Raw genomic sequence first — 27,169 nt, 5'->3', positions numbered from 1 at the left:
TTTTAGTCTAATTGTTTCCTTTATGATAAGGCAATTCTGATAGCACAGCAATTAATTTTCTTAGTCTTTGTTTATCTGGGAGTAAATTTACTTTGCCTTCAGTTTTGACATAGTTTTGTTGCATTCAGGATTCTTGGTTGTCAGGTCCATCCTCCCACCCCAGTATGTTGTACTGTTGCCTTCTGGCCTCCAATGTTCCTGAGAAGCCAGCTGTTAGCATTTACTGAAGCATCCTTGTGCATCACGAATCATTTTTCTTATTAAGTTCAAGATCTTCTCTTTGACTGTGATGTGTCTCGATCTCCTCACATTCATCCTGGATGAAATTTTCTAGAATCCTTGGATATGTTAGTGTCATTCACCCATTTGGTAAGTTTTCAGTGATGTCTTTTTCTGTCTCCCTTTCACCCTCATTCTTAGGTATTCCTGTTACATGTATGTTGGTGTGCTTAACAGATTCCCATATTTTCTTGTGATTCCATTATTTTTGTCATCCTTGTTTCTGTTCTTCAGATCACATAATCTCTATTGACCTTTCAGTCACTGATTGTTTTACCAGCTCAAATATACCAGTGAAATCCTCTAGTGGATTTTTCATTTGGGTTATTATTCTTTTAAGTGGTTCTTTTAAGACTGTGCTCCAGTTCCCTAGACTAGTTACATTTTTACCCTTTACCACTGGATGTACATGTGGGCTGGATGATGTGATCACACTCCAAGGAGTTTTTGTCACATTAAGTCAGACTAGTAGCTTGGATGTTCCCTTTTCAATCACTCCAGAGAGGATGAAGTTGTGGGTACACACACACTGCCAGGGATACATCCAACTTTTAACTCTGGCTTCCTAGGAGGTGCCTTTGACTCAGGGGTAACTTATTGTTCACCCAGTCCTACTAGGTCAGATTTTAAGTACCCTATCATCTATGCCAATGAGGTTTTTATCCTTTGCTTATGGATCCATGTGCAGTTTTCAACTTGTCCCCATGTTTTGCTCTGTTTCTGAATGAATGCAGGCTAATGCATACAACACAGCATTTAGATCTAGATCTTTTGGTTAAACATCTCATTGTTCTGCTGTTCCATTTGTTGATACCAGTACTAGGAAGCTATAGGTACACTTTTAATTTTCTTCAAAAAATTCCCAAATTACAGATATTATCCTTAAGCACAGCATGCTCTGGTAAAGCAGTCCTTTCAAGTATAACTGCTAACCTTTTGGTCCTCATAGTTTCTCTCTCTCTCTAGGAAGAACATCTACACCCTCTGTACAGGAGCCAGAGGCAAGATAGTAGCCAGTTTCTCCTAGAAAGATACCTCCCTGCCTTGTGATCAGGTGCTGGTGGTAGGGGACAGATTTTCTTAGGTTGCCTTCCTGGCACAGAACTTCTACCTTAGGAGCAAGCTTGGGTGGGAGTAAATAGCCCAGTAATCTCAGTCTGTCTTAGTCCTTTTAGCCTGTCTGCCTAGAATAGACCTTCTGTGACACAGGACTAAGGAGGATAAGAAAGTAACTGGCTCCTTATGTGGTGAAACTTTAGTCTGAGACTAGCAGCTAGGGAGAGGAAGTTTTTGCATCTTAGTCATACTTACTGGAAGCAGAGTTTCCAGAGGATAGAACTAAGCATGGAGAGAAATGAGCAAGTTAGGGCTCAAATGTTACAAAACCCTGTTTTATCTGAGAATTAATAGATTTTCTTGAATAAATGTCAATCCCCCCCCCCCCTTTTTTTTGCTGTATCGTCTTAGGACAACTTCCACATATTTTTTTTAAAGGTCCACTGAAGTGCCAATGTTGTGGTACAACAGGTTAAACCACCACCTGTCACACTGACATCCCATATGGGCACTGGTTCATGTCTGGCTACTCTACTTTCTATCCAGCTCCCTGCTAATGAGCTTGGGAAAGCAACAGAAGATGATGGCTTAAGTATGTGGGTCCTTGCCATCCATGTGGGAGACGTGGATGGAGTTCTAGGTTCCTGATTTCTACCAGGCCCAGCCCTGGCCATTGTGGCCATTTAGGGTGTGAACCAGTGCATGGAAGATCTTTCTCCTTCTCTCTAACCCTGCCTTGCAAAGAAATAAAATAAATCTTTAAAAAGACCAAACAAACAAAAAAAGAAAGTTTACTGAACAGCTTACCCTACCATTCTAAAAGTTAAATCCATCAGTTTATGTTCTACATCTACTTGTTGGTATTTTATGTCAATATATTGATATTTTATTCAATGGGTTCAATTATTTTCATCATTTATTTTGACACAGTTTTGGCTAATGACAGTTAATACCTGTGTCCTTATGACATGGCAACATGATGAGTAATTTGTAGAGTAAGATGTTCAAGGATATCAAGCACTTCCCCTGTTCTAGGCCTAGAAACAGCTACAAGGACAATGCGAAAAGCTTATGGGAAAATCAATTAAAAAATAAGCTTGTTTTGGTGCAAAAACAACATTGAAATAGATGCATATTTTCATAATATGCATTATCATGAACTTCTGTAGATTCCATGAATGCATACATTTCAAGGTATTTTGTCACCAAAATAAACATCTTTTAATTCCATGTATATTTTAAATTACCAATGGATTTCTTCAGATATAAACTGTCCATAAAAATGAGTAAAACTAGCTATTTTTCAAACTACAAAGAACCCACACAGACTTAGTACTTCAAGGCTGATATGTAGGAATGAGTCAGAGCTACAGAAAAAGTCTAACCCAAGATCTGCATCCTAACAACACACTGCTGGTGAATGACACTTGTGAAGAAATCTTTTCATGAAAGATGTTCCTTAAAATTATCAGAGCTAGATGTTAAGAGACTGAAAAGAGGTAATGAAAAAGGGCAGTCTAGAAAACAGAATGCAAAATGTGAAGACAACAAATCATTCAACGATACCCAGAAAGAAGGAAAAATGGTAAATTAAACTTTCAGTAAGAATTCAGGAACAAGCTAAAACTTGAAATAAGGTCTTAAGCTGACCACACTACTCAGAAATGTTTTTCTCCTTGAAGCTGAAGATGCTAATGGAGATGGAATATGGATAGTACAAAAACTTAATACTGGTGAAAAGACTATAAAAAATTGAGAATATCAGTGAATTGTGGAAGATTTATGTCTCATCTTTTAAGTAATGGAACTCATGTGACACTTTTATTATACAGAGGCAAAACCCCTAATTTCCTTTAGAATTGCAAGCCCAGAAAGTTGGTAGGTAAGGTTACCACAAAAGTGATTTAATGTTGTGAAAAACTGAATAGGAGAATTTTACTAGACTTAAAAATTATCTCACCCCCTCATTTAAATATCTATAAAGACTGAACAGTGTTAATCAATGTATAAAAAATTAGAAGAGGACAAGATATCAAGGTTACGAGAAATTTCTAGAAGGTATATGATGTCAAAGAATTCAGAGGAAAACAGCAAAAAACCAAGTGTTTACCATGTGCCAGGCATTGTACTACCACAAAAAATTTTTCCAAGGCCATACAGTTGATGTTTGTGTTATAATTCAAACCTAGGCAATCTGACTATGCAGATTCACAAGTCCTAGTTTGTGGAGATAATGACAATAAAGGAAGGCAGCTGAAAAATGTAAACATTCTTGTAACCATAAATTTGGCATGAGGCAATAACTCACATAGAAATCTGACTAAAATGGAAAAAACCTTAGTGAGGCTTAAGTGCACAAACCCCTCTCCTGAGTACCCAGAAAGAATAGTTTCCAACCTTTGAAGATGAAATAAAATAACACATGCAAATAAAGTAAATGAAAATGAACACTGAAGCATGATTTATATGGCACCACTTTAGGGGAAGGCCAGCATTGGTCACTATGAGAGCTCTGTACCACAAAGAGGAGATCACAAGGAAGAATCTGAGTAATGCTCGACTATGCTCGACTATACTGCATACAACTCTCGTTTCTCTCACTGATTTTGGGTGCCTTTCATATAGAACATAAATCACTTGACTGCATGCCTATCTTGTCTTGATTATGCTTCATGGTACTTAAAGGAACTCAGGGAAAGACTGAAATGATAAAAGAACACTGTATGGTGCCCAACAGCTGCCTGATGCTTACAATGATTGTCTAGCTTGTCTAGCTCTATAATCTACTACTTAGGAGGACTTAGTTGGCTCAAAGGAGAAAGAGAAGAACAAAGAGTTAAAAGAAAATCAGCAACATAAAGAGTTCTCTCATTTTTCCCTTATGTTTATCTGAAATTTACTTGGGAATGTATATACTGCTAGGTTTCAAGCAAAAATCCATTTCTAAGGACCATGGGGTTTATTCAACAACGTAAAAAGTCTGCTATCCTCAAATAGTGAGTTTTATAAATATCCTCATTTTTAATGTACACTATTGGCTTCTGCAGATTATACTATATATAGCATTCTAAATGAGTGGCATATTTGGTAAGTATTGGGCTTATTTTTTTCTCTAAGAATGTCAATATAAAGCTCTCATATCTATGGTTCTAGAAATAAACGTGCTTACAAGAAGTGCCTTTGTTGGGGGCTGTCTATGAATTTGACATAAGTCAGAGGAAGAATATGTAGTAAGAAACCACCTATACATGAGCACACATAGACTCAGACACAACTGTCAGAGGACAAAAAGAGTTCTTGAGACAGAGCTCCACATATAACAGGTATCTAAAAATGGTCTGTTGAATGTGCTTAAACAATTCCACATTTTGAAAACCAATGTAAATGCTGGGATTCTTGTAGCCTCCTGTATAGTCTTGTAAATTTTTAATCCATAAAGCCTGAAGCACTTATGAAACACTGATTTAGGATTATAAAAGAACTATTATAAATATTTAAGAAAGACTTAGACAAATTTTCCTAAAGGTGGTGGTAAGGACAGGTCAAATACATAACTAAGAAATTAGGCCGGCGCCGCAGCTCACTAGGCTAATCCTCCGCCTGTGGCGCCGGCACACCGGGTTCTAGTCCCGGTTGGGGTGCCGGATTCTGTCCCAGTTGCCCCTCTTCCAGGCCAGCTCTCTGCTGTGGCCTGGGAGTGCAGTGGAGGATGGTCCAAGTAATTGGGCCCTGCATCCCATGGGAGACCAGGATAAGTACCCGGCTCCTGCCATCGGATCAGCGCGGTGCACCGCCGCAGCGCGCCGGCCGAGGCAGCCATTGGAGGGTGAACCAACAGCAAAGGAAGACCTTTCTCTCTGTCTCTCTCTCTCACTGTCCACTCTGCCTGTCAAAAAAAAAAAAAAAAGACCTTTTTCTCTGTCTCTCTCTCTCTGTCTATAACTCTACCTGTCAAAAAAAGAAAAAAAGAAAAAGAAAAAAGAAATTAACAACAATTGTAAAATAAGAAGGCAGATCTCCTCAGGCACAGAAGAAAAATCAATTTAATAAGCAAAGTGACAAAGGCTAAGCACTTAGCAAAAAGAAAAAAAAAAGTCACTAATTTCCCAACAGTTAATTTTAGTTTACATATACATACCTCTGGCATACAATCTCATGCTTTCCATGTAAGTTGCCAGGTTTTCTGCTACCAAAGTAACTAGGGCATGATTGTGCTGAAGTTGATTGATTAGGTCATGGCGATAAAATACATGGGGACTTCGCTGAGTTTGACTGAAACGAGAAGAACTTAACAATATAATTAGGCAATTAAACTCTGTTATAATCAAAAGAGCTTATACTACCTAAATTTTCACCTACAAATCATAAAACCTAAAAATTATACTTTTGTCCAATTATTCCCATTAATCACATCAAGCAATTTATTAAGAAAATATTTAGTGATTTAAAAAAGACATTATTTTTACATAAAAACCACATATATGTTTTCTCCAACTCTAAGCCACAGGGGTCTACTTCAAGGACTCATCTCTACAATAATACTATAGTAGTACCAAGGCACTTGTGTCAGATTACATAATTATTTCAACAAGTATACAAACATTCCTTGCAAGACTGCACTGTATTTACAAGTGAAGAACTTAAAAATACTTGCAGTAAGATTTTATTTATTATTCAAGGTACATTCTTAGATACTTGGTTTATAGCCAAGTTTACTTATAAGTGTCACCAAAGAGAGACCTAGGTCCTTTCTATCTGTCACCCTCATTGAAACCTATCAACTTCCACAGACATTACTACTACCGGACATAAGGCCATTGCTCCTTGGTAAAGTATGTAAACTATGTCTACTTGCCAAAAATTTGAGAAAGGCCAAAAGATGTTCAATTATATTCAACACATGCCTCCCAAAGAAATGTTATTAAGATACATGTCTGGACTTTTTTTATATATGGTGTTTAACTCAATAGCTTTTCCAATTTCATATTATTTTTTCTAGCCTTGGAAAAAAATGAGACAAATTTCAACAAACTTCAAAAAAAATTTGTGGAAAATGGGATTAAAAGTTTATTTTGGTTGGGGCTGGCGCTGTGGCACAGCAGGTTAATGCCCTGGCCTGAAGCGCCAGCATCCCATATGGGCATCGGTTCTAGTCCCAGCTGCTCCTCTTCTGATCCAGCTCTCTGCTGCGGCCTGGGAAAGCAGTAGAAGATGGTCCAAGTCCTCGGGCCCCACGTGGGGAGACCTGGAAGAAGCTCCTGGCTTCAGATCGGCACAGCTCTGGATATTGTGGCTTCTCTGTCTCTACCTCTTTCTTTAACTCTTTCAAATAAATAAAATAAATCTTAAAAAAAGGTTTATTTTGGTGTCAAAACTGTTTGAAATCCACACATAAGCAGGGTCTTGCAATGCTTATTTTGAAAAAACTAAGCACAGATTTAAAAAACTGTTTGCACCAAAATAAACTTACGTGTAATTTAAATTTTGCATGAACTTTTTTAGGTATGTGTGTGTGTGTGTGCGTGTGTGTGTTTATGTATGACCTTTTCAACTTCCATCTTAGGCATAATCATAGTAATCTAGAGCTGGAAAGGAGAATGGCAATCATTTAATCTTACACATAAGTAGGACTCTTTAGAGAATCACTCATTATATGACTGGTTTGACACAAGGTTCACATCTACAAATCCGAGCTGTGAATATTCTTTTCACTATATCCAGCTCACTTTCTAGTTTCCTTTTTCATGTTATCAGTTCCAACTCTACTATCAGAAAAATACAAGGACAAATTATTTCGGCAATCAGTATTTGGCATCTAAAACAGTGTATTTAAAGATACCCACTGCAAAGAATCTTAGTTAAATATTAAAAAATTTATCTTTCATCATTTACATTATGGATATGATAAAGGATATTTTTTGTTCCAAACTCCTGTCACCTCATTATTTTTCTTTCTTTAAACTTTGCTTTTGCCAACTGATATGCTGTTTCTTTTCAACAAAACACATAAAGACATTTAAATATCCTACCTTAAATTTTGAGGTGCTTCACCAAACAAACTACAAATTTCTCTAATTTGTTTCAGTGCAGGAATAACCCATTTGTCATTTGTGCGAAGTTCTTCTATAAAGCGATCTATCCACTGGATCTTTTGTGTGTCACGATCCTTAAACACACAATTTCCATGTTTAATATGGGTCAATACTCAGGAGAATTCTACTGTCACATTATTTCGAAAAATTAATAAAAGCTTTTCTTGTAATGTTAGCATCACAAACTTTAGGCTGTAATTGTAGTAAATCATTTAACAGTAAAAAAGTTTTAAGTACATTTTTATTTTACATTTACTGCCAAAACTTCAAAAAAGGATAGCACTATTGTAAAAGTTCAGCATTAATTACCTAGACTCAATATACCTACACGAAAGTATCGATGTCAAGTATTAGGCAAATTGACAGAAAGTCTGGCTTTCAAAGTTTGCCAGAGGGGCTGGCACTGTGGCGTAGCGAGTAAAGCCGCTGCCTGCAGTGCCAGCATCCCATGGGGGCGCTGGTTCGAGACCCGGCTGCTTCACTTCCTTTCCAGCTCTCAGCTGTGGCCTGGGAAAGCAGTGGAAAATGGCCAAAGTCCTTGGGTCCCTGCACCCGTGTGGGAGACCCAGAAGAAGCTCCTGGTCCCTGGCTTCAAATTGGCACAGCTTTGGCTGTTGTGGCCATCTGGAGAGTGAACCAGTGGATGGAAGACCCCTCTCTCTCTCTGTCTCTCCTTCTCTCTCTGTTTAACTCTTTCAAATAAATAAATAAATCTTTAAAAAAAGAAAAGTTTTCCAGAGCTAAGTATTACATTTTAGGAGAATCTCCTGTATCACAGAATCCAGTATCAACACATAACATACCAACTAAATGTTTTATTGTTTGGGAAATTCTGTTAGTTTTTCTTCACTTCCCTATGAGCAAAGAAAACCTAATTTCTATTAATTCTGAAAGTCCCAGACCAGCTTTACTATTTTATGATATTGATTTCAGACTGGTGTTTTAGCACCATAAATTTCATAGTACTACTACTAAATAATCTGCTGCTGATACTGTCTTTCCCCAAGAAGGCTAGAATGTTTTTTAAATTATTTGCAAAACCTTGCTGTAGAGACCTAGATAAAGGAGAGTAGGCTTGTAGGAACAAAGTCCATAAATTCTTGAACATTACTTAAAAAATAATGTCGGAATAGCCTAGAACCATCCTGCCATCAAAGAGAAATGTCACAAAAAGTGAGCAAAGCAGCAGATCCTTACCTGGGAGCAACTATAATCTAGTATTTTTATGTGGGCACTGAGAGCTAGGTCCATGATATCAACAGGCACATCATCACTGTGGGCCAGATTCCATAAAAGGTTCAACACTTTGTGTGCCATCACACCATCTTTATCATCTTCTGCAAGACGACGGATCAGCTCAAGCAGTTTTTCACGTTGTTTTTTACTTGCATTTGTCCAACTGGCCTAGAAAAAAATTTAAATGACATGAAAATAACACATATATAGTCATTGCTGCTTAAGTTGTCACTGAGTTCATATGTTCAGTTTCTCAGAAAAATAACATAGTTGAGACAGAATTATTCAAGTGACACCTGAGAGATAACACTAATACATTCACAGGGCTGAGAAATGTTAAACCTGGGTTTCTCAACATCATAATTACTGACATTTTGGTCTGGAAACCTCTTTATTGTGGGAGGTTCTGTGCATTGTAGAATATTCAGCAATACACCTGGCCTCTACCCTGTGGAGTTCAACAGAAATTCCTTCCCCCCCGTTTTGACAATGAAAAATGTCCCCAGACATTGTTAAGTGTCGCCAGTGAACGGAACTGCCTCCTATTGAGAACCAATGTCTTTAGTTTAGTCTGTTACTTGTGACTTGAAAGTTATATGATAGCAAAGATAACTTGATGCAAAGATTTTCATAATAAAAGGAAAAAGCTGGGGCTGGCGCTGTGGCACAGTAGGTTAATCCTCTGCCTGTGGTGCCTGCACCCCATATGGGTGCCAGTTCTAGTCCTGGCTGCTCCTCTTCCGATCCAGCTCTCTTCTATGGCCTGGGAAAGCAGTAAAAGATGGCCCAAGTCCTTGGGCCCCTGCACCCACGTGGGAGACCCGGGAGAAACTCCTGACTCCTGGCTTCAGATCAGCACAGCTCTGGCCATTGCAGTCATCTGGCGAGTGAACCAGCGGACAGAAGACCTCTCTGTCTCTCCCTCTCACTGTCTGTAACTCTACCTCTCAAATACATACATAAATAATAATAAAAAAAAGCCAAGGCTTAAATATAAATAAAAGGAAAAATCTAATTATAAAGTAATGTGCATTACAGATCTGAAAACAAAAAAGTGACAGTATAAGTTATTATCCAAAATAAAAAATCTCTATAGAAATGATGTTATTTTGATGCAGGAGATGAGCATACTAACTTAAAAACTACAAAACGGGGGAACAAACCTCTAAAATGGTATTTTGAATGCCCAGTTAACAACTTGGGGAGAAAAGGGGGATAGGTGGCATTAAGTGGGTAGGGGCCAGGGATACTGCTCGACAATATAGTTAAAGTTTCATGTACAAAGTTGCTAATTAGTATACATCAGAAAATAAACTGAAATGAACCTAATGGTAAACACCAGAAGAGTGACTAAGTTAATTTGAGAGGATCAATTCAGGACAATTATTACAGACATTTACAAGTGGATGTCTCTGAAGATGAGTTGAGTACATAAATACTTCTAATTTCTCCAAGTCTGCTCAAAGGAATGTGAAAACTAAATAACTGACATAATAGATTATAGTACATTTAAGAACAAGCATTAGTATAAGAGATAACCAGGTATTCTTCCTGAACAAAGAGGCCCTTGCCATCTATGATGCACTCCAGCAAAAGAAAAAACAAAAATCAAGCTTCTATATCAAACTACTGACATACATCAAGGCAACAAACAATCCAGTTTTTTCAACAAATACACTGCAAGCAAAGAAAAAGATAATCAGGGAAACTGTACGTTCAAAGAGAATTAAGAAAAACACCATTCTAGGACATCGATTCCAACTTCTAAAATGAAGTATGACCTGAGACAACTCAAAGTTTTAACACTATTTGATGATATTAAGGAATTGTTAATTCCAAAGCACATATAAGGTAAACCAATTATAAATCTTGAACTGACAAAGACTGGTATTCAGAGTGTATCAAGAACTCTGATCAATCAGTAAGAAAAACACAACCACTACCATAGGAAAAAAACAGGCAATAGACTAGAGCAAGCATTTATAAAAAAGTAACAGAATTTAGCTCAAAAATATATGAAAAGATTTTCAATGTTAGTGATCAAGGGTGTAAAATCTAATACCAGAATGAGGTATCATTTCACACCAAGCAGACTGACAAATTCTTAATGCTGACGAAAACAACTGCTGGTGAGGATACAAAACTCTACCACTGCTGAAAACAAAGATAAGAACTCAAATATTTAAAATTTAGACCCTGGGCTAAGTATATAAGGTTGAGATCATTTGCTTGTAACCTGTAAAGAACTACAAGTGACCCAAGACTTCATACTTCTTTTAAATGATCTTTAGTGGAAATTTTTAAGACATACTCTGTAAAATTGATAGATTTACCAGAAACTAAAAAAACAGTAGCTATTACCAAATGACAAGTGCTCAATAAACATTTGTTAAGCCAAAGGGGAAAACCTATGAAGGAATTATTATATTTAGATCATCCTGAGAAGAGGACGATCCAAAAATGTAATAATTAGTCTCTTTTTTCTTATGTCAGGGTCATCACTGGTCATGCACCTTTTCAGAAATCAGCGTAAGACAAAATATGAATGGCAAGTTATTAGTATTCCCTTGCTGTCACCTCCTACTTTTCATTGTAAATAATCACCCTGACCTGCAGTCCTATAGTTTGCTTAAACCTATAACTAGTTTAAAAATAGCTCTTAGTAAAAAAAAAAAAAAAGAAGAAGAAGAAGAAGAATGGGAATAGGAGAGGGAGGAGGAAGAGGGGTGAGAGTGTGGGTACAGTGGGAGAATCACTATATTCCTAAAGTTGTACTTATGAAATGCATGAAGTTTGTATTCCTTAAATAAAAGGTTTCTGGGGGAGGGGAAAAAAAAAAAAACCTATAACCAAAGCATGGAATGCCAAGGAAAGAAATCCAAAATGATAATCCAAGTTTTAAAAAAGAATGAGATTTCTTATTTATGAGGGTTATTACGACTAATACAAAAGCAAACTTCAAGTTATCACTGGGACAGCAAAATTGGCCGATTCCTTCACATCAGAGATGGGTCACTGAGATTTCTATTTAAGTATTTAATGGCTTAGAACAACTCACAATCTAGTGAATGAGTTCTACTCCAAATAAAATGGTAACTATTATGTTAAATGTTAACAATTACCTTAAAGCAATCAAAAAGATGATCAAGTTGTTCAGGAGAAAAATCCCATGCCAATTTTGCCAGAAGATCATGTACATTCTTCACAATGGCTTCATGTTTCCCTGCCTATTGAAAAATAAAAACAAAGAAGATAGTAAGACATTAGGATTTGATTCGCAAACAGGTAAGTAGTGTATATTGCTTGCTGATAACCATAAAGCATTTCCTTAACTGTTTAATCCAAATAAATTCCTAACATTACAAATACTTTAGCACTGCCATCTAAAACTGTCAACTGCATTAAAAAAAAAATTTATCTGAGAGGCAGGCAGGCAGGCAGAGAGCTCCTATCTGCTGACTGACTCCCTAAACATCCGTCATGACCTCTCCACCCCTCTGGCAGAGACTGAAGCCTGGAGCCAGGAACTCAATCCAGTTCTCCCACAGAGGTGGCAGGAACCCAATTACTTGAGCTATCACTGCTGCCTCAGCAGGGAGCTAGAGGTCAGGAACTAAAAACTCAAGCACTCTGATACAGGACATGGGCATCCTAATCATAAGGCAAAATGCCTCTCAATTTCTTGATCTACATGGCTAATATGTACTTTGCCAATCCGTGACAACCCCTATCACAGTTTGCTAACATGTACTTTGGCAATTCATGTGAATCCCTATCATATGCCAATTTTAATACTTTGAATAGGAGAAAACTAATTCTATTGTTTACAAAATGGAACCTTAAGCACTCTAAGGAAAAACTATTTTATTTTTGGTTTCTATAGACTGAGAAAACAAAGCTTTGTAATCTTGACGTCAACTATGCTTCCCAAGTGATTCGTGAGTAGAAATCAGCCATTATGATAATCTGAATAACTTTCCAGCTCTGAAACCAAAGTTAATAATCCCTCTGAAAAGTTATCGATCTTTTGGGATAGTCATTACAGGTCTTTAATCAAGTGATTCAAATTTTGTGACACTGATGAAGTTTTCTCAAGTCTAAAAAAACCAGAGTTTACATTCTTTCAGTACACATTCTTTTATTATTTAGTCTGAGCATCTTTCCTTTAAAAACTAAATAATCACCATCTTAAATTTCTTACCTGTGCTGCCCAGATATTATCAAGATCCTGTAAGGTCAGAGCTTTTTCTTTGATGACAAAACGAAGTATCTTCTCTAGCTTTTCTACATACTGAGGTTGGTGAAGACTATCTCGCAAGACTATGGATAAGATATTGTTCTGCTGTATCCATTCCTAAATGTAATTCAAAGATTTGTTTCAAAGCAGAAACTAAAACACAGAAGCTTTTTTTAAAATGTAGGTATTGTTCATAATAAGCAATCTAAGTAGGATTTCAATACTGACAAAGATGTATATGCATTATTTTAATGGAACATTATGAAAAAAATCACAATTTCACAGGGCTTAATTTTGCACATAAAAAAAATGCTCCCACAAATTAGAAATACTGAAATCATTAAAAAGATTCTAAACCTCAGCATTTATTCAAAAAATATTACTGAAATGCAACAATCACCACAGTTTAGGTAGAGGGACACAGGGCCAATTTTAGGATGTTTGGATCCTTCATATATGTTTTACCCCAGAAAAGGCATTAAAAAAAAAAAAAAAGATTTCATTTATTTGAAAGGCAGAGTTAGAGTGAGAAGGAGAAAAGAAGAGAGAGAGAGAGAGGTCTTCCACCCGCTGTTCACTCCCCAGGTAGCTGCAATTGCTGGGCCTGGGCCAGGCTGAAGCCAGGAGCTTTTTTCTGGTCTCCCAAATGGGTGCAGGGGCCCAAAACTTTGGCTGTCTTTTGCTGCTTTCCCAGGCCATTAGCAAGGAGCTGGATTGGAAATGGAGCAGCTGGGTCTCCAACCAGTACCCACATGGGATGCCAGTGTTGCAGGCAGTGGCTATGCCCACTACGCAACAATGCCAGCCCCCAAGGCATTTTTTTTTTTTTAACTTTTACTTATTAACTGATTACCAGGCAGCAGACACTATTCCTGCTGATCCGTTAGATCTTTAATCTTCCAAATAATCCTGGTGAGAGATATATTATCCTACTACAGAAAAATAAGCTCATGGGTACTACAACTAGAATCTGAATCTAGTCAGCTTGCTTCCACAGTCTTGTCTAACACTGTGCTAGGTTGCTTGACTTGCATTTAATTTATAGCAAAATACACTAATAAATGCTGATACAAAAAGGTAGTAATCAATATTGTATGATTTTACAGTATTTAGCTTGAGAATAAAAATATTCAACGTGTGATAAACAAGTACACTTCTCAGCTGATAAAGGACTAAACAATTAAAATAATTTTGTGAAATATGGTGAAAGTAAGGAAATGTAAAATGGCTACAAGCCAATTTCTGTACTACCTAGGAATAGCACCATTCCTTAAACCATACATTTCAGTAGCTCTGTGCTTGACTTTCCACAAAGCAGAAAGGCAAATTACATGCATAAAACCAGACATCTACCACCAGACTGCCCCACCATAGGGCCCATGTGTAAGCATTTTCCACATATCTTTTATCACAATCTAATCACTATCTCCCCTATTAAACTTATTGATTCATGTCACACAGTATTCACTCAAAAAAAAAAAACTCATTTTTAACTTAAATGACATACTTATTCATTTTAAAACTACATTATGTACAAAATATGGTAAATTCCTAAACTTTCAATGTCAAAATTATATAAATGCTTTAAAAATGAAATTCTCGAAATCATTATAAAACAGTCCATGTAGATCTTATTCTAATAATTACATTTCCTGTTTTAAAGTCTTTAACAAGAATTGGTCAAATGAACAATAAGCCACTTCATTCACTACGTACAGGATACTACCAGATTCATTCCCCAGATCACCTGTTAATTCTATTTTGACAAATTCCAAATGAATTACTTTACAACACTACATTCATTAATAAGTTTATCAAACATGTGCTAAGCTACTCACATAACTAATAATTAAAAAACTCTAGTCACTATAAAAATCACTGGGATTAATGGAATTATAAATTAATCAAAATGTCCAATGTCAGGGGTTACTTTGAAAATACTAATTTTAGCTATAGTTATTCTAATTTTTGTTTCAAGAAGATTCTTAATCAAAACACTTACTGCCATTCTTTCAGCTGTGAGCCATTCTTCCTCCTCAGGATTACCATGCCGATGAGTATAGTATGATACACTGGATATCACCTTATTAACTTCATTCAGTGCGTTCATTTTTCCATTGAAAGAAGAAATTTGCAATAATCTATAAAAGAAATTCAGTGGTAAGTACAATACTAAAAATGCACATAAATAATCCTTTCAAAAGATAAATAACTTACCTAAGTATCATTTTTAATCTAAATATTTCTAAATTTTTTACAGTTTCTTCTTGTCCTGGAACCCTTGATGCTAAATTCTTCAAAGATTTAATAATCATTGAAAGGGCATCATTTTTGGCTTCATTCTTTGCTTCTTTTTTCAGTTCTTCATCAGTCAAATTTTCTAAAAACTGTGGAACCATTTCTATTATTGGAAGAAAGTACTTTTTCACTGTATGAAGAGTGAGAAACTCATAGCATTGTCCAAATGGTCTGAAATAAAAAGACACAAAAGTCTGTAATGCTAATTACTTAAAATCAATTAGGACTAAATTCTCAGTCTATTTATGTTGTTTAAAAAAAATTCAGGTGTGAATATTTGGCCTAGTGGCTAAGATGCCTGCCATCCCACATCAGAGTGACTGGATTTGATTCCTAGTTCTGGCTCCTGACTCTGGTTTCCTGCTAATGCAGACCCTAGGAGACAGAGATGATAGTTTAAGTAACTGGGCTCTGCCACCCACGTGGAAGACCTGGATTGAGTACCAAGCTGTGGGCATTTGGGAAGTGAGTCTATGGATGGGATGGAAGCCGTCTCCCTCCATCTGTCTCTCAAATTAAATAAAAATTAAATTAATAGTTTAAAAGAAAATCACACTTGAATAACTCAATTTTGTTCTATAATGTATTGAATATTTTAAAATATTACTTACTTAATAAGGGCTGCAATTATTTGAACATTTAATGCTGATCCATTAATAAAACGATCATGCAAAATCTGGAACCCATTTAAAGTGCCAAATTTGTTGAGAAGATCTACTAGCCAACCCTGTAATATTAATGAAAAAAGTTAACTTCTTGCTTTTAGGGAAACAGTAGTAACTTGATTGAAACATATTAAATTCACTAAAACAAATTATGTCAAATCATTTTTGAAAAGGCAATAAAATATTATATTTTGTTCATACTAATCCCACCTGTCAGACAGAAGCAGTGTAAACAGCAAGTGCAGTATATCACTAAGATACACAGTTCTCCTCATTCATACCAATCTAGTTAGTGAAGTGGAATTAAAAGCCAGGCTTCTATTTCAGAAACCCCACCACAGAGAATACCTTCTAATTATTTAAAAATATTTCATATTAAAATAATTTGAAAGAGATAAAAAATTAGACTCTTCAAAAATAAGTCACTTGGTAACCTAACAATGATTTTTAAGTCTATTTCTTGCTGTGGTTGTAAATAATTAAAATTTCCCTGTAAATACAATGATCTTAAAGCCTAAGAGGGAACTGTTGATTAAAAACAAACCCCTGTAGTAATATGTGTTGTTCCTTTGGAACCTGCTGGTTGATACTTTTGCTGACTTACATGAATGTACCCAGTTCTCCTCATCTCAGAAGTAGTACCAGTGACTGTCTTCCAAACACTTCTTTAAGGGGGAACAGGGGCCGCACTGTGGCATAGCAGGTAAAGGTGCCGGTTCATATCCCAGCTGCTCCACTTCCAATACAGCTCAGTGCTAATGGCCTGAGAAAAGCAGCAGAAGATGGCCCAAGTGTTTGGGTACCTGATACCCATGTGGGAGATCTGGAAGAAGCTCCTGGCTTCTGGCTTAAGTCTGGCCCAGTCCTGGCAGTTGTGGCAATTTGGGGAGTGAACCAGCGAATGGAAGATTTTTCTATCTCTGTCTGCCTTTCAAATAAGTAAATACTTTAAAAAATAGTGTTAAGTGAATTTTACCCGAGACAGTCTCAAACAATCAAGCTTTTACTATATTTTTAATGTTGAAATAAGTCTCATTTAAACATTTTCAAATGTCTTGGAGGGAGGTGAGGGGAACAAGGGAGATGCTATCTCAGATTAAGTAATTCATAGACAGTTGTGACAGCTTTAAGCTTTGTCACAGATGAAAAGTTGAGGCCACAGAGGTTCAATCTAGGGGGAGCCAAGGGTGTAATGAGATTTTAAGTGAGAATGAAGACCTATCAAAAACTCTAGGGGATTATTACATCTTTGGGCCCCTGCACCTGCATTGGAGATCCAGAAGAAGCTCCTGACTCCCAGCTTCAGATCAGCCCAGCTCCAGCCACTGCAGCCAATTAGGAGTGAACCAGCAGATGGAAGACCCGCCCCCCCCAAATAATAAATACATCTTTTTAAAAAAACATGACTAGTTAAGGAGACTTTTAAAATATGTAACTTGAAATTCCTCATAGGTAAATCAAAGTCACTGAAAACTTGTTATCTGTAAGGGTTATTTATAGTTTAGAAAGTTTACTTCCATTAGCTAACTTTGATGATCTAAATTTTGCCATTACAGCTTGGGCATCCCTAATCCAAAAATCCAAAACGCATCAATGCTCAAGAAGTTCCAGATCTTGGAGCATTTCAGATTTTTAGATGAGTGCTCAACTAGTAAAGTCTATGCAAACATTTCAAAATTCAAAAACCCCAAAATCTGGGTCACAAGCATTCTGGATAATGTATATTCAACTTGTGCCACCTTTAGAAAATAGGAGAAAAAGGGGCTGGTGTCATGGAGCAGTGGGTTAAGCTGCTGCTTACAACGGCAGTATCCCATACCAGAATGCCAGTTGGAGTCCCAGCTGCTCTGTTTCTGATCCAGCTCCCTGTGGAAACAACAGATGATGGTCCAAGGACTTGGGCCCCTGTCACGCACATAGAAAACTTTGGCCTGGCCCAGTTCCAGCCACTGTGGCCATCTGGGAAGTAAATCAGCAGATGGAAGGTCTCTGTCTCTCTCTCTATCGTATCATGGTGTCTGCATACAACTACCTGGTTGAAAATTCTATCAAAGATATCTTTAGTGAATTTTAAGAAGTTTATATAAGACTTGTTTAGAATATAAGAAAGTATAAAATTTTTTATTTCAGTAGGAAGTAAATCAATAGGTAATTACATAAGAATGTACTTCTCCATGATTTGTAACGATAATCATAATTTGGGCTACATAAACAAATTATACTCTTAAAGGTTTTAAAGACTAAGTACCCCAACAGCTACCATATTTTGTAAGCTGAATAGCGTGAACAAGGCTTGAACCAGAAGTCATTCAAAACCTTTGCATTTATGTTTAATTCCCTGTGAGCCACTTAGACTGTAGATTACTACTGTCTCAGAGTAAGAAAATAAAATAAAAAGGAAATACAAGTGTAGATGAAAATTTTGATCTTGAACACTGCCATGATTTAGCTATTAACATGAGCTACTCAAGCAAAACAAGCCATCTAGTGGCAAGAATATGAACTAGGAAATATCAGAAAATCTCAGGTCTAAGTTCAATACATTTTGATGATTTCACCTTCTAACAGAATAAACCAAGCATTGTACTTCAAGTTTTTCTGGCTGGTTAGGAACAGGAAAATTGCTGATAAAACCTAGAATATTAAAATATCTCCTGCAGGCAGACTTTTGATATGGCAATTAAAATGCTACTTGGGATGTCTGCACCTGAATTCAGAGTGCCTGCATCTAAGACCTGGTTCAGCTCTCCATCCCAGCCTCCCACTACTGAGCATCCTAGGAGGCAGAAGATAATGGCTCAAGTATTTGGGTACCTGCCACCCACATGAAAGATTTGGACTCAGTTCCCAACTCCTGGTTTTGACCTGGCCCAGACTTAGCTGTTACAGGCATTTTCACCTAGTAAACCACTAGATCAAAGACTTCTCTGTGTCTAACAAATTAGAAGAGAATGTCTCCCTAAACTCAAAATTTTAACACTGTGTATCATTAATATTTATTAAAAGGAGCACAGTTTAAGGATACATTTTTCAAAGTGTATAGCCTGTTTACACTAATAGAAAATTTATGTACAGAATATAGATATTTGATATGGATATCATACTATCTTGCTTTATTTGTAATTTCCGTGATTTTATTTTTATGATGTTACTAAGCATTTATAGAATATACTTGATTTTAGAGTCAAACACCTTAAAATGTCTACTCTTATTTCAAAGAAAAAATATGGTCTGTTTGAAACTAACCCAAATTATGACTATTTCCAAAAGACAGGGCAGAAGACAATAGGGACTAATTAATATCTGGAAAAAGGAACAAAAGGATAGCCATAAGCAGTGAACTAGAATGCCATTAGCTATGGAAAAGGCTCCCGGTTCTGTGTGTTTTCTTTTTAAAGTTTCAAAGCCAATTTCATTGTCATACTTTAAATATTTAAACACAGAAGAAGTTAATAGCCATAGAAACAACAGAACATAGCTTTGATACAAAACAAAGCATCCAAACCACAAATAATGCAGAATTCTTTTAAGAGTAATGTGAAATTACTCTTTCCATATCAACAGATTCAGATCACTGAATGTTCTAGGGTAGAGCAAAACAATTTTAGTATCTAATTTTGAAAATAACAAACCAACACACTTTTGGTGATCGAGGGTCTGGAGAACGAGCAAAGAGTTCATCTTCAGGCAACTGAACACTTGAGGAAACTGATTCACATGGACGTGTGCCATTGTAGATATGGAATTTGCAATGAGGATTTAAGGCCATGGCAAGAAGTTCTAGAAGTGGAAACCAGTCTTGGGACAACTTGGCCACACATAGCTCCACCAGGCGATGAGTATTGTTAATAATACATCTCTGTTATATATGAGGGAAAGGTGATTTAGAAGATCAAAACATTGCATTTTCAAATAAAAATTAACTAATAAAATGACAATTCCATTTTATATCTTGATAATCTGAATGACATTTAATTTCATTAGTACTGGGATCAAATAATTTTCAAGACACATTAGCACTTATTTCATAATTTATATGGTATCTATTTTAAAAAGCCATTTGCTATGGCTTATAAAATGAAGTAGTCTCTAAGTTACCAATCCTGCTCACAAATAAAAGATTCAAACTGCCATTTTTTTTCCTCTTTGGAATTTGTATAATGGAGGCAGCAATCCTAAAATTTAAATAAGATGTCAATTATCCAAGATGGAAGAGATTTGCTATCTAAGCCTCAACACACAAAGTCTGACACCATTTCCTAAGTTTCCATTTCTAAATCTATATATTACATTATATTATGCCATGACCATATTTGGGAAATAGTTCACAGACCACAAAAATACTGTATGCTATGTAACTTGCAACCATGTTCATAGTATAAACAAGGAACAAAAACGGAGTAATTATGGAATTTTTTCAGTCTAAAGCACACTTTTTGCATTTTTTAAGATCTCCAAATCTGATTACATCAATGAATACTACATTACTGTTTTCCTAAACTAAAGGTGTTTGTAAATAAGATTTATGTTCTCTCTACTAGTCGCTTGAAGACAATGCCAACCTGAGATCACTTCAAATTTTCCACTTACTTATTATCAACCATAATTTGAATTCAGACTACAAAACTGAATAGTAGCTTGCAGTTCTAAGTTTTCAGGAGGCATTTTTTATCCTTCCTTCCGTCGGGTTGAAACATGCATGTTTCTTTGCTTCACCTTTCTGCAAAGCAAGCTCATTTCTCACTTAATCTCTACATTAACCCTTTGTAGTTCCAGACGTATATTAAATTCCCCATCTTTGATGTTTTTCTTCCTTAAAACTACATAAAACAGTGTTGTATCTTAAAGTTGAAAAAAAAAAAACCTGTATTTTCAATGAAATTTGATGACTTGCCTAAACTCCTAACACACTTGAAAACCCAATAGAGATTAAACTTAATTCTAACCTTTAATTCTAACTCTCACAGCTCATTCTAAATGATCATGCTGCCTTCAATAGAAACTACAATTTATGAAAGTTAAAAGCTTCACTTTTAGAACCTTTAATTCAATCAATGGGCCAAGCATATAAGCAGATACATTACATATACACTAACATGCAGATTCTTCCCTCCCTAACCAAAAGTGTCACAATGTAATGTAAATTTGATTCTTGTAAGTCAAATGCAAGACTCACGTGAATTTCAAACTTCCAGCCACTCACTGCTTCATCAGTAAGGATTTTAGTGAATGATATTGTTAGCCCATCTCGAAAAAATCGTTGACATGCTTCACTTTTAACATCAAGGCCTAAGAAAAGGGGGGAAAAAATCAATGTAAATAAAGTTGGTTGCTTTACAATGTCTAATTATATGATAAAAGATAAATAACTGGGAATTGTTTATTTCCAAGTAGCTGTGGGGAAAAACTCATAGCATTATCTTGAGATAAAATTAAAAATATTTAACTGTATAAAAGTAGTAATAGTAAGGCTAATTGAAAATGTAACCAATCGTGACACTGAACATTAAGAAAGATAAAATGGTTGTTAGTTACCAAGCAATTGGGAATCAGAAGTATTTGTAGCACTTTATTTCCTAAAATAAACTTTGTAAACTGTTTCACAATTTCTAAAATCGTGTTATGTTCAAAAATCATCCAGTTAGCTTCAATATCCTTATATTATGCTGTGTTTAACCAGATAAGATGAGGCCTGTCTTGTCTTCCTTAGATTCTTAAACTGTGTCAGCACATATTCTCCTTTATGTATTTCATCTGATCTCAAAAAGCCTACATATGCCAAACACAAAATCTGTTAACTCTTAATAAAAACTATTTGATTTATACAGAGTACTTGATTTTGTCTGTATAGTAAGAATGACATTCAACACTATTAAATGAATACTACATTACTATCTGTTTTTATCTATGATTTTACAATCAGGATTTAAAACATGACTAATGCTTAAGTTTTCAAAAATATGCAGAACTGACAAGTAAATGAGTGAGCAAAATAAATGTGAGTAGAGGAAAATAATTGTATTTTCATAGTTTACTGGATTATTTAAAAAATATTTATTTATTTGAAAGACAGAGTTAGAGATCTCTTCCATCCACTGGTTTACTCCCCAAATGGCTACAATGGCCAGGGTTGGGCCAGGCCAAAGCCCGGAGCTTCATCCGGGTCTCTCATGTGGGTGCAGAGTCCCAAGTACTTGGGCCATGTTCCGCTGTTCTCCCAGGCACATTAACAGGGAGCTGGATCCAAAGCGGAACAGCCAGGATTCAAACTGGTGCCCATATGAGATGTTGGCACTGCAGGTAGTAGTTTAACCCATTGCGCCAGAGTGCTGGCTAGTGAATTATTTTTACAAATAATTATCATAAATTATTAATAAGGCATAAAGGCAAATTCCGAACAAAGAGGGAGTAATTATCCTAAGATAAATGAAATGTTGTCCTTGCCAGAGAATGACTGAAGCAAAATACTAAATATGCTACTTTTGACAATAATTAGTTTTAATTGTGATAGTGTCTATTGATAGTTCTTAACACATACATGGATATCTTATTTAAGAAAATGAAATTGATACTGTTCTTTTAATCTTCAATGCCTTAAAAATGAACCAAGAGTATTATAATAGTAGTCCTCTGCTAAGAGACTTCAACTGAACCTAAAGTAGACCTAAGTCGTTGGAAAAAATAATTCCAACATTAAACTTTACTCCTGGAAAAATGAATAAAAATACCAGATTTCTTTTCATTGACTTTTACAAATACAGAACCATATCTCTCAAGCCTTTTTTCTTTTATTAGAGAAAAATTACACATTTTCTGTGTATTAAAAAATAGTAAGATAGCTTTTTTGGGGAAACAGTACTAATGAAACAGCAATTTTCATTCAAAGGATCATAGGTAGATTCTAAGTACAAAGATCCTTATGTCCTTTTATTCATTAACATTTCAGTAAAGCAGTTAAAGTATAAATCATCTGTAGATTTATATACTACATATCTTCTTTTAAAAATTTATTTATTTGAGAGGTAGAGTTACAGAAAGTGGGAGGGAGAGACAAAGGTTTTCCTTTCACTGGTTCACTCTCCAAATGGCCACAATGGCCCGAGCTGTGCCAATCTGAAGTCAGGAGCCTCCTCCTGGTCTCCCACACAGATGCAGGGGCCCAAGCACTTGGGCCATCTTCTACTACTTTACCAGGCCATAGCAGAGAGCTAGATTGGAAGAGGAGCAGCCGGGACTAGAACCAGTGCCAATACAGCATGCCAGTGCCACAGGCAGAGGATTAACCTACTATGCCACAGCGCCAGCCTCTATACTACATAAAATCTTGAGAGCAGAAATGGCTCAAGAGGAACACACACACACACACACACACACACACACACAAAAAAACACACACACACACAAGAAAATAGAAACAAAAATAAAACCCCCTAAATGTATCTAAAGTCCAGTAAAAACTACCTAGCACCTATACAACAGTTCACTGTAAAATGTTTCTATGTGTATATAATTTTCCATTAGCAGACAAGGCCCAGGGTTAAGAAAGCTGTTACAGAGTGCAGCATTTAAACTTACCTTTTTTACTAAGATCAATAGCAGCTTCTAAAAGCACTTCTAATTCCCCTTTCGGCAAAACTGGAACCACCCATCGAGGCCTAAATGATTTTATAAAGTAAAAAGATACTTACTGGTTGCATACTAAAAAGAGGTAGAGTATTATAAAAAAGTTACTAATTTTAGGTAATTCCTCATTTTACTCATAGAACATTTAATATATTAAAGTATTAAAATAAGGCTGGTATAAAATACGCTTTGTGGGACTAAGTATCTTCTGCTGGACTATTTTTAGAAGGTACTATCAAGAGATACAGTGATGAAAATGTAAAGAAAACTATTTAATACAGAATATAGCAAATATTGTATATGTTTAATACACAGTATACTGTAGTGATCAAGTATCAACTAGGAATCATATCTATTATTGTTAAAGTTCACAGGAAAAGTCTCTTCAAATTCAGAGTAGAGGAAATATTACAATGAATCTTAGCTGTCTTCCTTAAAAGGAAGAAAACTGTAGGAGGCAAAAAACTGATTTCTGACTCGATGCAGCATAATTCATAACTTTTCCTGGAAGTTAGTCAGCCATGAGTTGCATGCCTCCCTCTTCCCTGTAACAAGGAGGCAACATATACCCAGTAATTCTTGCTCTGTTCCCACTGGCAGCCCAATCATCAGTTTCCTATCATTCATCTCTTCATCTCTGTACTAAGAAGCTGGCATTCCATTACCACACAATCTATTAGAAACAAATATATACTGCCTTTGCCATTGTTTTTATTTACATTAAAAATATTTTGTACCCCCCCCCCACCTTGCTAATATGCAACTCGGTCCTCTAATGTGCATAAAAAGTATAGTAATCACTAACCACCTGATTAAATCAAAGGCAACAATACAACTTCCTATTCTGCCACTGAGACAGAGAATTGTTATGGACCATTCCATCCATTTTCACATAATTTTTGACTATTAATTTATTGTACATCATTACTATAGGCATCTGCCAGAATCAATGTATTCTTTTAAATACACAATTAAAAACAATGAATTAACTCTGTAGTTATTAATATGAAAAATATTCAAGATAAATGAAGTCAGAAGTTATACAATTAAAAAAATTCTATATTTGTAAAAAAACCACTACATATATGATATTTAACACAAAGAAAACCTGTAAGAATGTACTCCTGATTATTAACAGTAATTTTTGGTTGGGAAGTGTGAATGTAAGGGGGAAATTAGAGAAATTTACCTACATAATATATTTTAGATTTAACAGTGAATACCTATTATTTATGTATTCAGACTTTTTTTTTTAATGCAAAGGATTTCTATTTCCACTGACAGTATACACTTAATAGTGTTACCTTATTTTTAGAAAGAAAAAGACGACAAAAGACAGAATAAGGCAAGTGCCTTATTATGTTACTTTCCTTTTGGGGACAGGGAGAAGGAATATGTCATACCCCTCCCCAGCCCTCACTGTCAAGCCTGCAGTCCATGAAAACAACAATCATATGGTGTTCCTTGACATGATCTTCCCTTATCCCCCTAAAATCTTTAAACTCCCAAAAAGGGAAATCACATATACAGTTCCATTTCAGTAACTAGGGTATCATTGTTGATTTGAAAACTTCCTGGTATGCTCACTCCATTTCATTTATTAAATCTATTAAGAACCCATATGTTACAAAGTACAACAGTAACTAAGATGTGAAGACTAATAAGGAGGCAGTAGGATTACCATGACATTTCGGTTACTCTTTCTCTTTCCTTACATCTACTATCAGACCCCAAACTTGGTCTTCATGTGTTATGCTCACTGAAAACAAAACAAACACCAACCTACCTGTTGATCATATCATCCAACTTTGCCAGGTCAGTATGTGGAAATGCAGGTTCCTCATCTTCAATTTGTGGTGGGGCATCACCTTGACCTTGTTCATCTGGGGGAGTTGCTGGGGAATTTTCATTGGAAGAATCAGGCGATGAAGTCTGAATTAAAAATTAAATATTCCTGAATTAAGTTTCTATAACATATATGCAATACCCAGTAATTTAAACACCAACAGATTAGTGTTAAAATTTTTCAAATGGGGTTGGCGCCGTGGCGCAGTAGGTTAATCCTCCGCCTGTGGCGCCAGCATCCCATGTGGGCGCCTGTTCTACTCCTGGCTGCTCCTCTTCCAATCCAGCTCTCTGCTGTGGCCTGGGAAAGCAGTAAAAGATGTCCCAAGTCCTTGGGCCCCTGCACCCACATGGGAGACCAGAAAGAAGCTCCTGGCTCCTGATCGGCGCAGCTCCGGCCATTGCAGCCATTTGGGGAGTGAACCAACGGAAGGAAGACCTTCCTCTCTGTCTCTCCCTCTCACTGTCTGTAACTCTCTCTCTCAAATAAATAAATAAAATCTTTTAAAAAAATTTAAATATTGTAAGTTCTCACAAAAAAGATACCATTATTGAAAGTTCATGTTTTAGGCACTCTGTGCCACTGTGCTTTAAAATAATTTCATATAATCTTCAACAGCCTAATGAAGTATTTTGCTGTTTACTAGACAAGAAAATAAACTCAGACAATAAGTAGGCCAAAGTCACACAGCTCAAACTCTGTGGTCAGGATCTGAACCCAAATCTACTCTAAAGTTTGTCTTCTTAACTACAACATATATTGCCTCTCTGCTTCCATTTCCCTTTACATGTGCCCTCTCATGACACAGAAATTATTGTACAAATATGAAACATTGCATTTACACTGTCATGTCACTCTTAATTTGCATTTCTTTCACTCTTCCTAAGTACATCATTCTCTCTCTATACGCCCAACTTTTGCTGTGCACAGTATTTTCCCCAAGTGAATAAAGTTTAAAAAAAGTTTTAAAAGCAGGTGACATTTTCCCTTTCAAAACGAAACCAGCCTAAACCTCAGACTGATTTTTACGCATGTATTTTTAAATTTTCTACTCACTGTAGATTGATGGCCCTTTTAAGAAGAGGCACAGCCTATTTCCCTTGTGATTCAAGCACCTACTGAAAGTTGTTTAATAAGCAGAGTTGCATAAGTAAATGTTCACATGAAGACAGGCAAGTGTATCATCTATTAAGCGTTCTGCTTACAACATTTGTGCATGAACTCATATGGCCGATTAGCAACTAAATGGTGAACTTTAACTTAAGATGGAGAACCTTGTACAGATACCATAAAAGTAATAATCTATAGCACAAAATTCAAGTATTAGAAACCCAACAGAGCACCTGATTTGAAATATATAATTTAAGCTTATGTGTTATTTTAAAAATCTTTAGTATTTAAAAAAAAATTATGGCAGGCATTTGGTCTAGTGGTTAAGATGCTGGTTAGGATGTCCAAGTCCTGTATCAAAGTACCTGCGTTAGATTCCTGGCTCTGGCTCCCGATTCCAGCCTTCTAATTCAGACCCTGGGGGGGCAGCTCAAGTGTCTGAGTCCCTACCACCCACATGGGAGAACTGGACTGAATTCCCAGCTCCTGGATTCAGCCCAGCCTAATCCTGGACATTGTGGGCATTTGGAGAGTGACCCAGCAGATGGCAACTCTGTCTTGTCTCTCTTCCTCTCAAAATATTTTATGGGAAAAACTCCCTTTCTCCTTTATCTATTATATACATGCTCACAAAAAATATAAAGGCAAAAGTAGCATTTAAAACACCTGTAATACCATACCAACAGATAAGCATCACCAATGGCCTTACTTCCTTACAATCTTAAAA

The 27,169-nt window shown here is 36.2% G+C and overlaps 1 protein-coding gene across 13 annotated transcripts in view; it reads right to left on the bottom strand.

The window, feature by feature from the left end:
• Positions 1 to 27,169, bottom strand: part of USP9X (ubiquitin specific peptidase 9 X-linked) — a 192,951-nt gene that overhangs the window by 65,027 nt on the left and 100,755 nt on the right. For 7 of the 13 annotated variants that reach the window (XM_089324380.1, XM_051827694.3, XM_089324381.1 and 4 more), the window contains 12 exons: positions 25,273 to 25,418; positions 23,439 to 23,518; positions 21,040 to 21,152; positions 19,504 to 19,722; positions 15,810 to 15,925; positions 15,118 to 15,369; positions 14,903 to 15,041; positions 12,865 to 13,017; positions 11,786 to 11,890; positions 8,625 to 8,831; positions 7,365 to 7,501; positions 5,474 to 5,622 (listed from right to left, as the gene is read on the bottom strand). In XM_089324380.1, coding sequence (XP_089180506.1) covers positions 5,474 to 5,622; positions 7,365 to 7,501; positions 8,625 to 8,831; positions 11,786 to 11,890; positions 12,865 to 13,017; positions 14,903 to 15,041; positions 15,118 to 15,369; positions 15,810 to 15,925; positions 19,504 to 19,722; positions 21,040 to 21,152; positions 23,439 to 23,518; positions 25,273 to 25,418 — 1,816 coding nt within the window. The remainder of the gene's footprint in view (positions 1 to 5,473; positions 5,623 to 7,364; positions 7,502 to 8,624; positions 8,832 to 11,785; positions 11,891 to 12,864; positions 13,018 to 14,902; positions 15,042 to 15,117; positions 15,370 to 15,809; positions 15,926 to 19,503; positions 19,723 to 21,039; positions 21,153 to 23,438; positions 23,519 to 25,272; positions 25,419 to 27,169) is intronic. The other 6 variants (XM_070067484.2, XM_070067485.2, XM_070067487.2 and 3 more) reach the window with 1 other exon arrangement.

The sequence above is a fragment of the Oryctolagus cuniculus genome, chromosome X (assembly GCF_051225735.1).
Source record: "Oryctolagus cuniculus isolate XC-2025 breed Fujian yellow rabbit chromosome X, ASM5122573v1, whole genome shotgun sequence".
In the NCBI taxonomy this organism is placed as follows: Eukaryota; Metazoa; Chordata; class Mammalia; order Lagomorpha; family Leporidae; genus Oryctolagus; species Oryctolagus cuniculus.
Note: the sequence above shows the minus strand (reverse complement) of the source record. Positions and strands in the feature narration are given on the sequence as shown.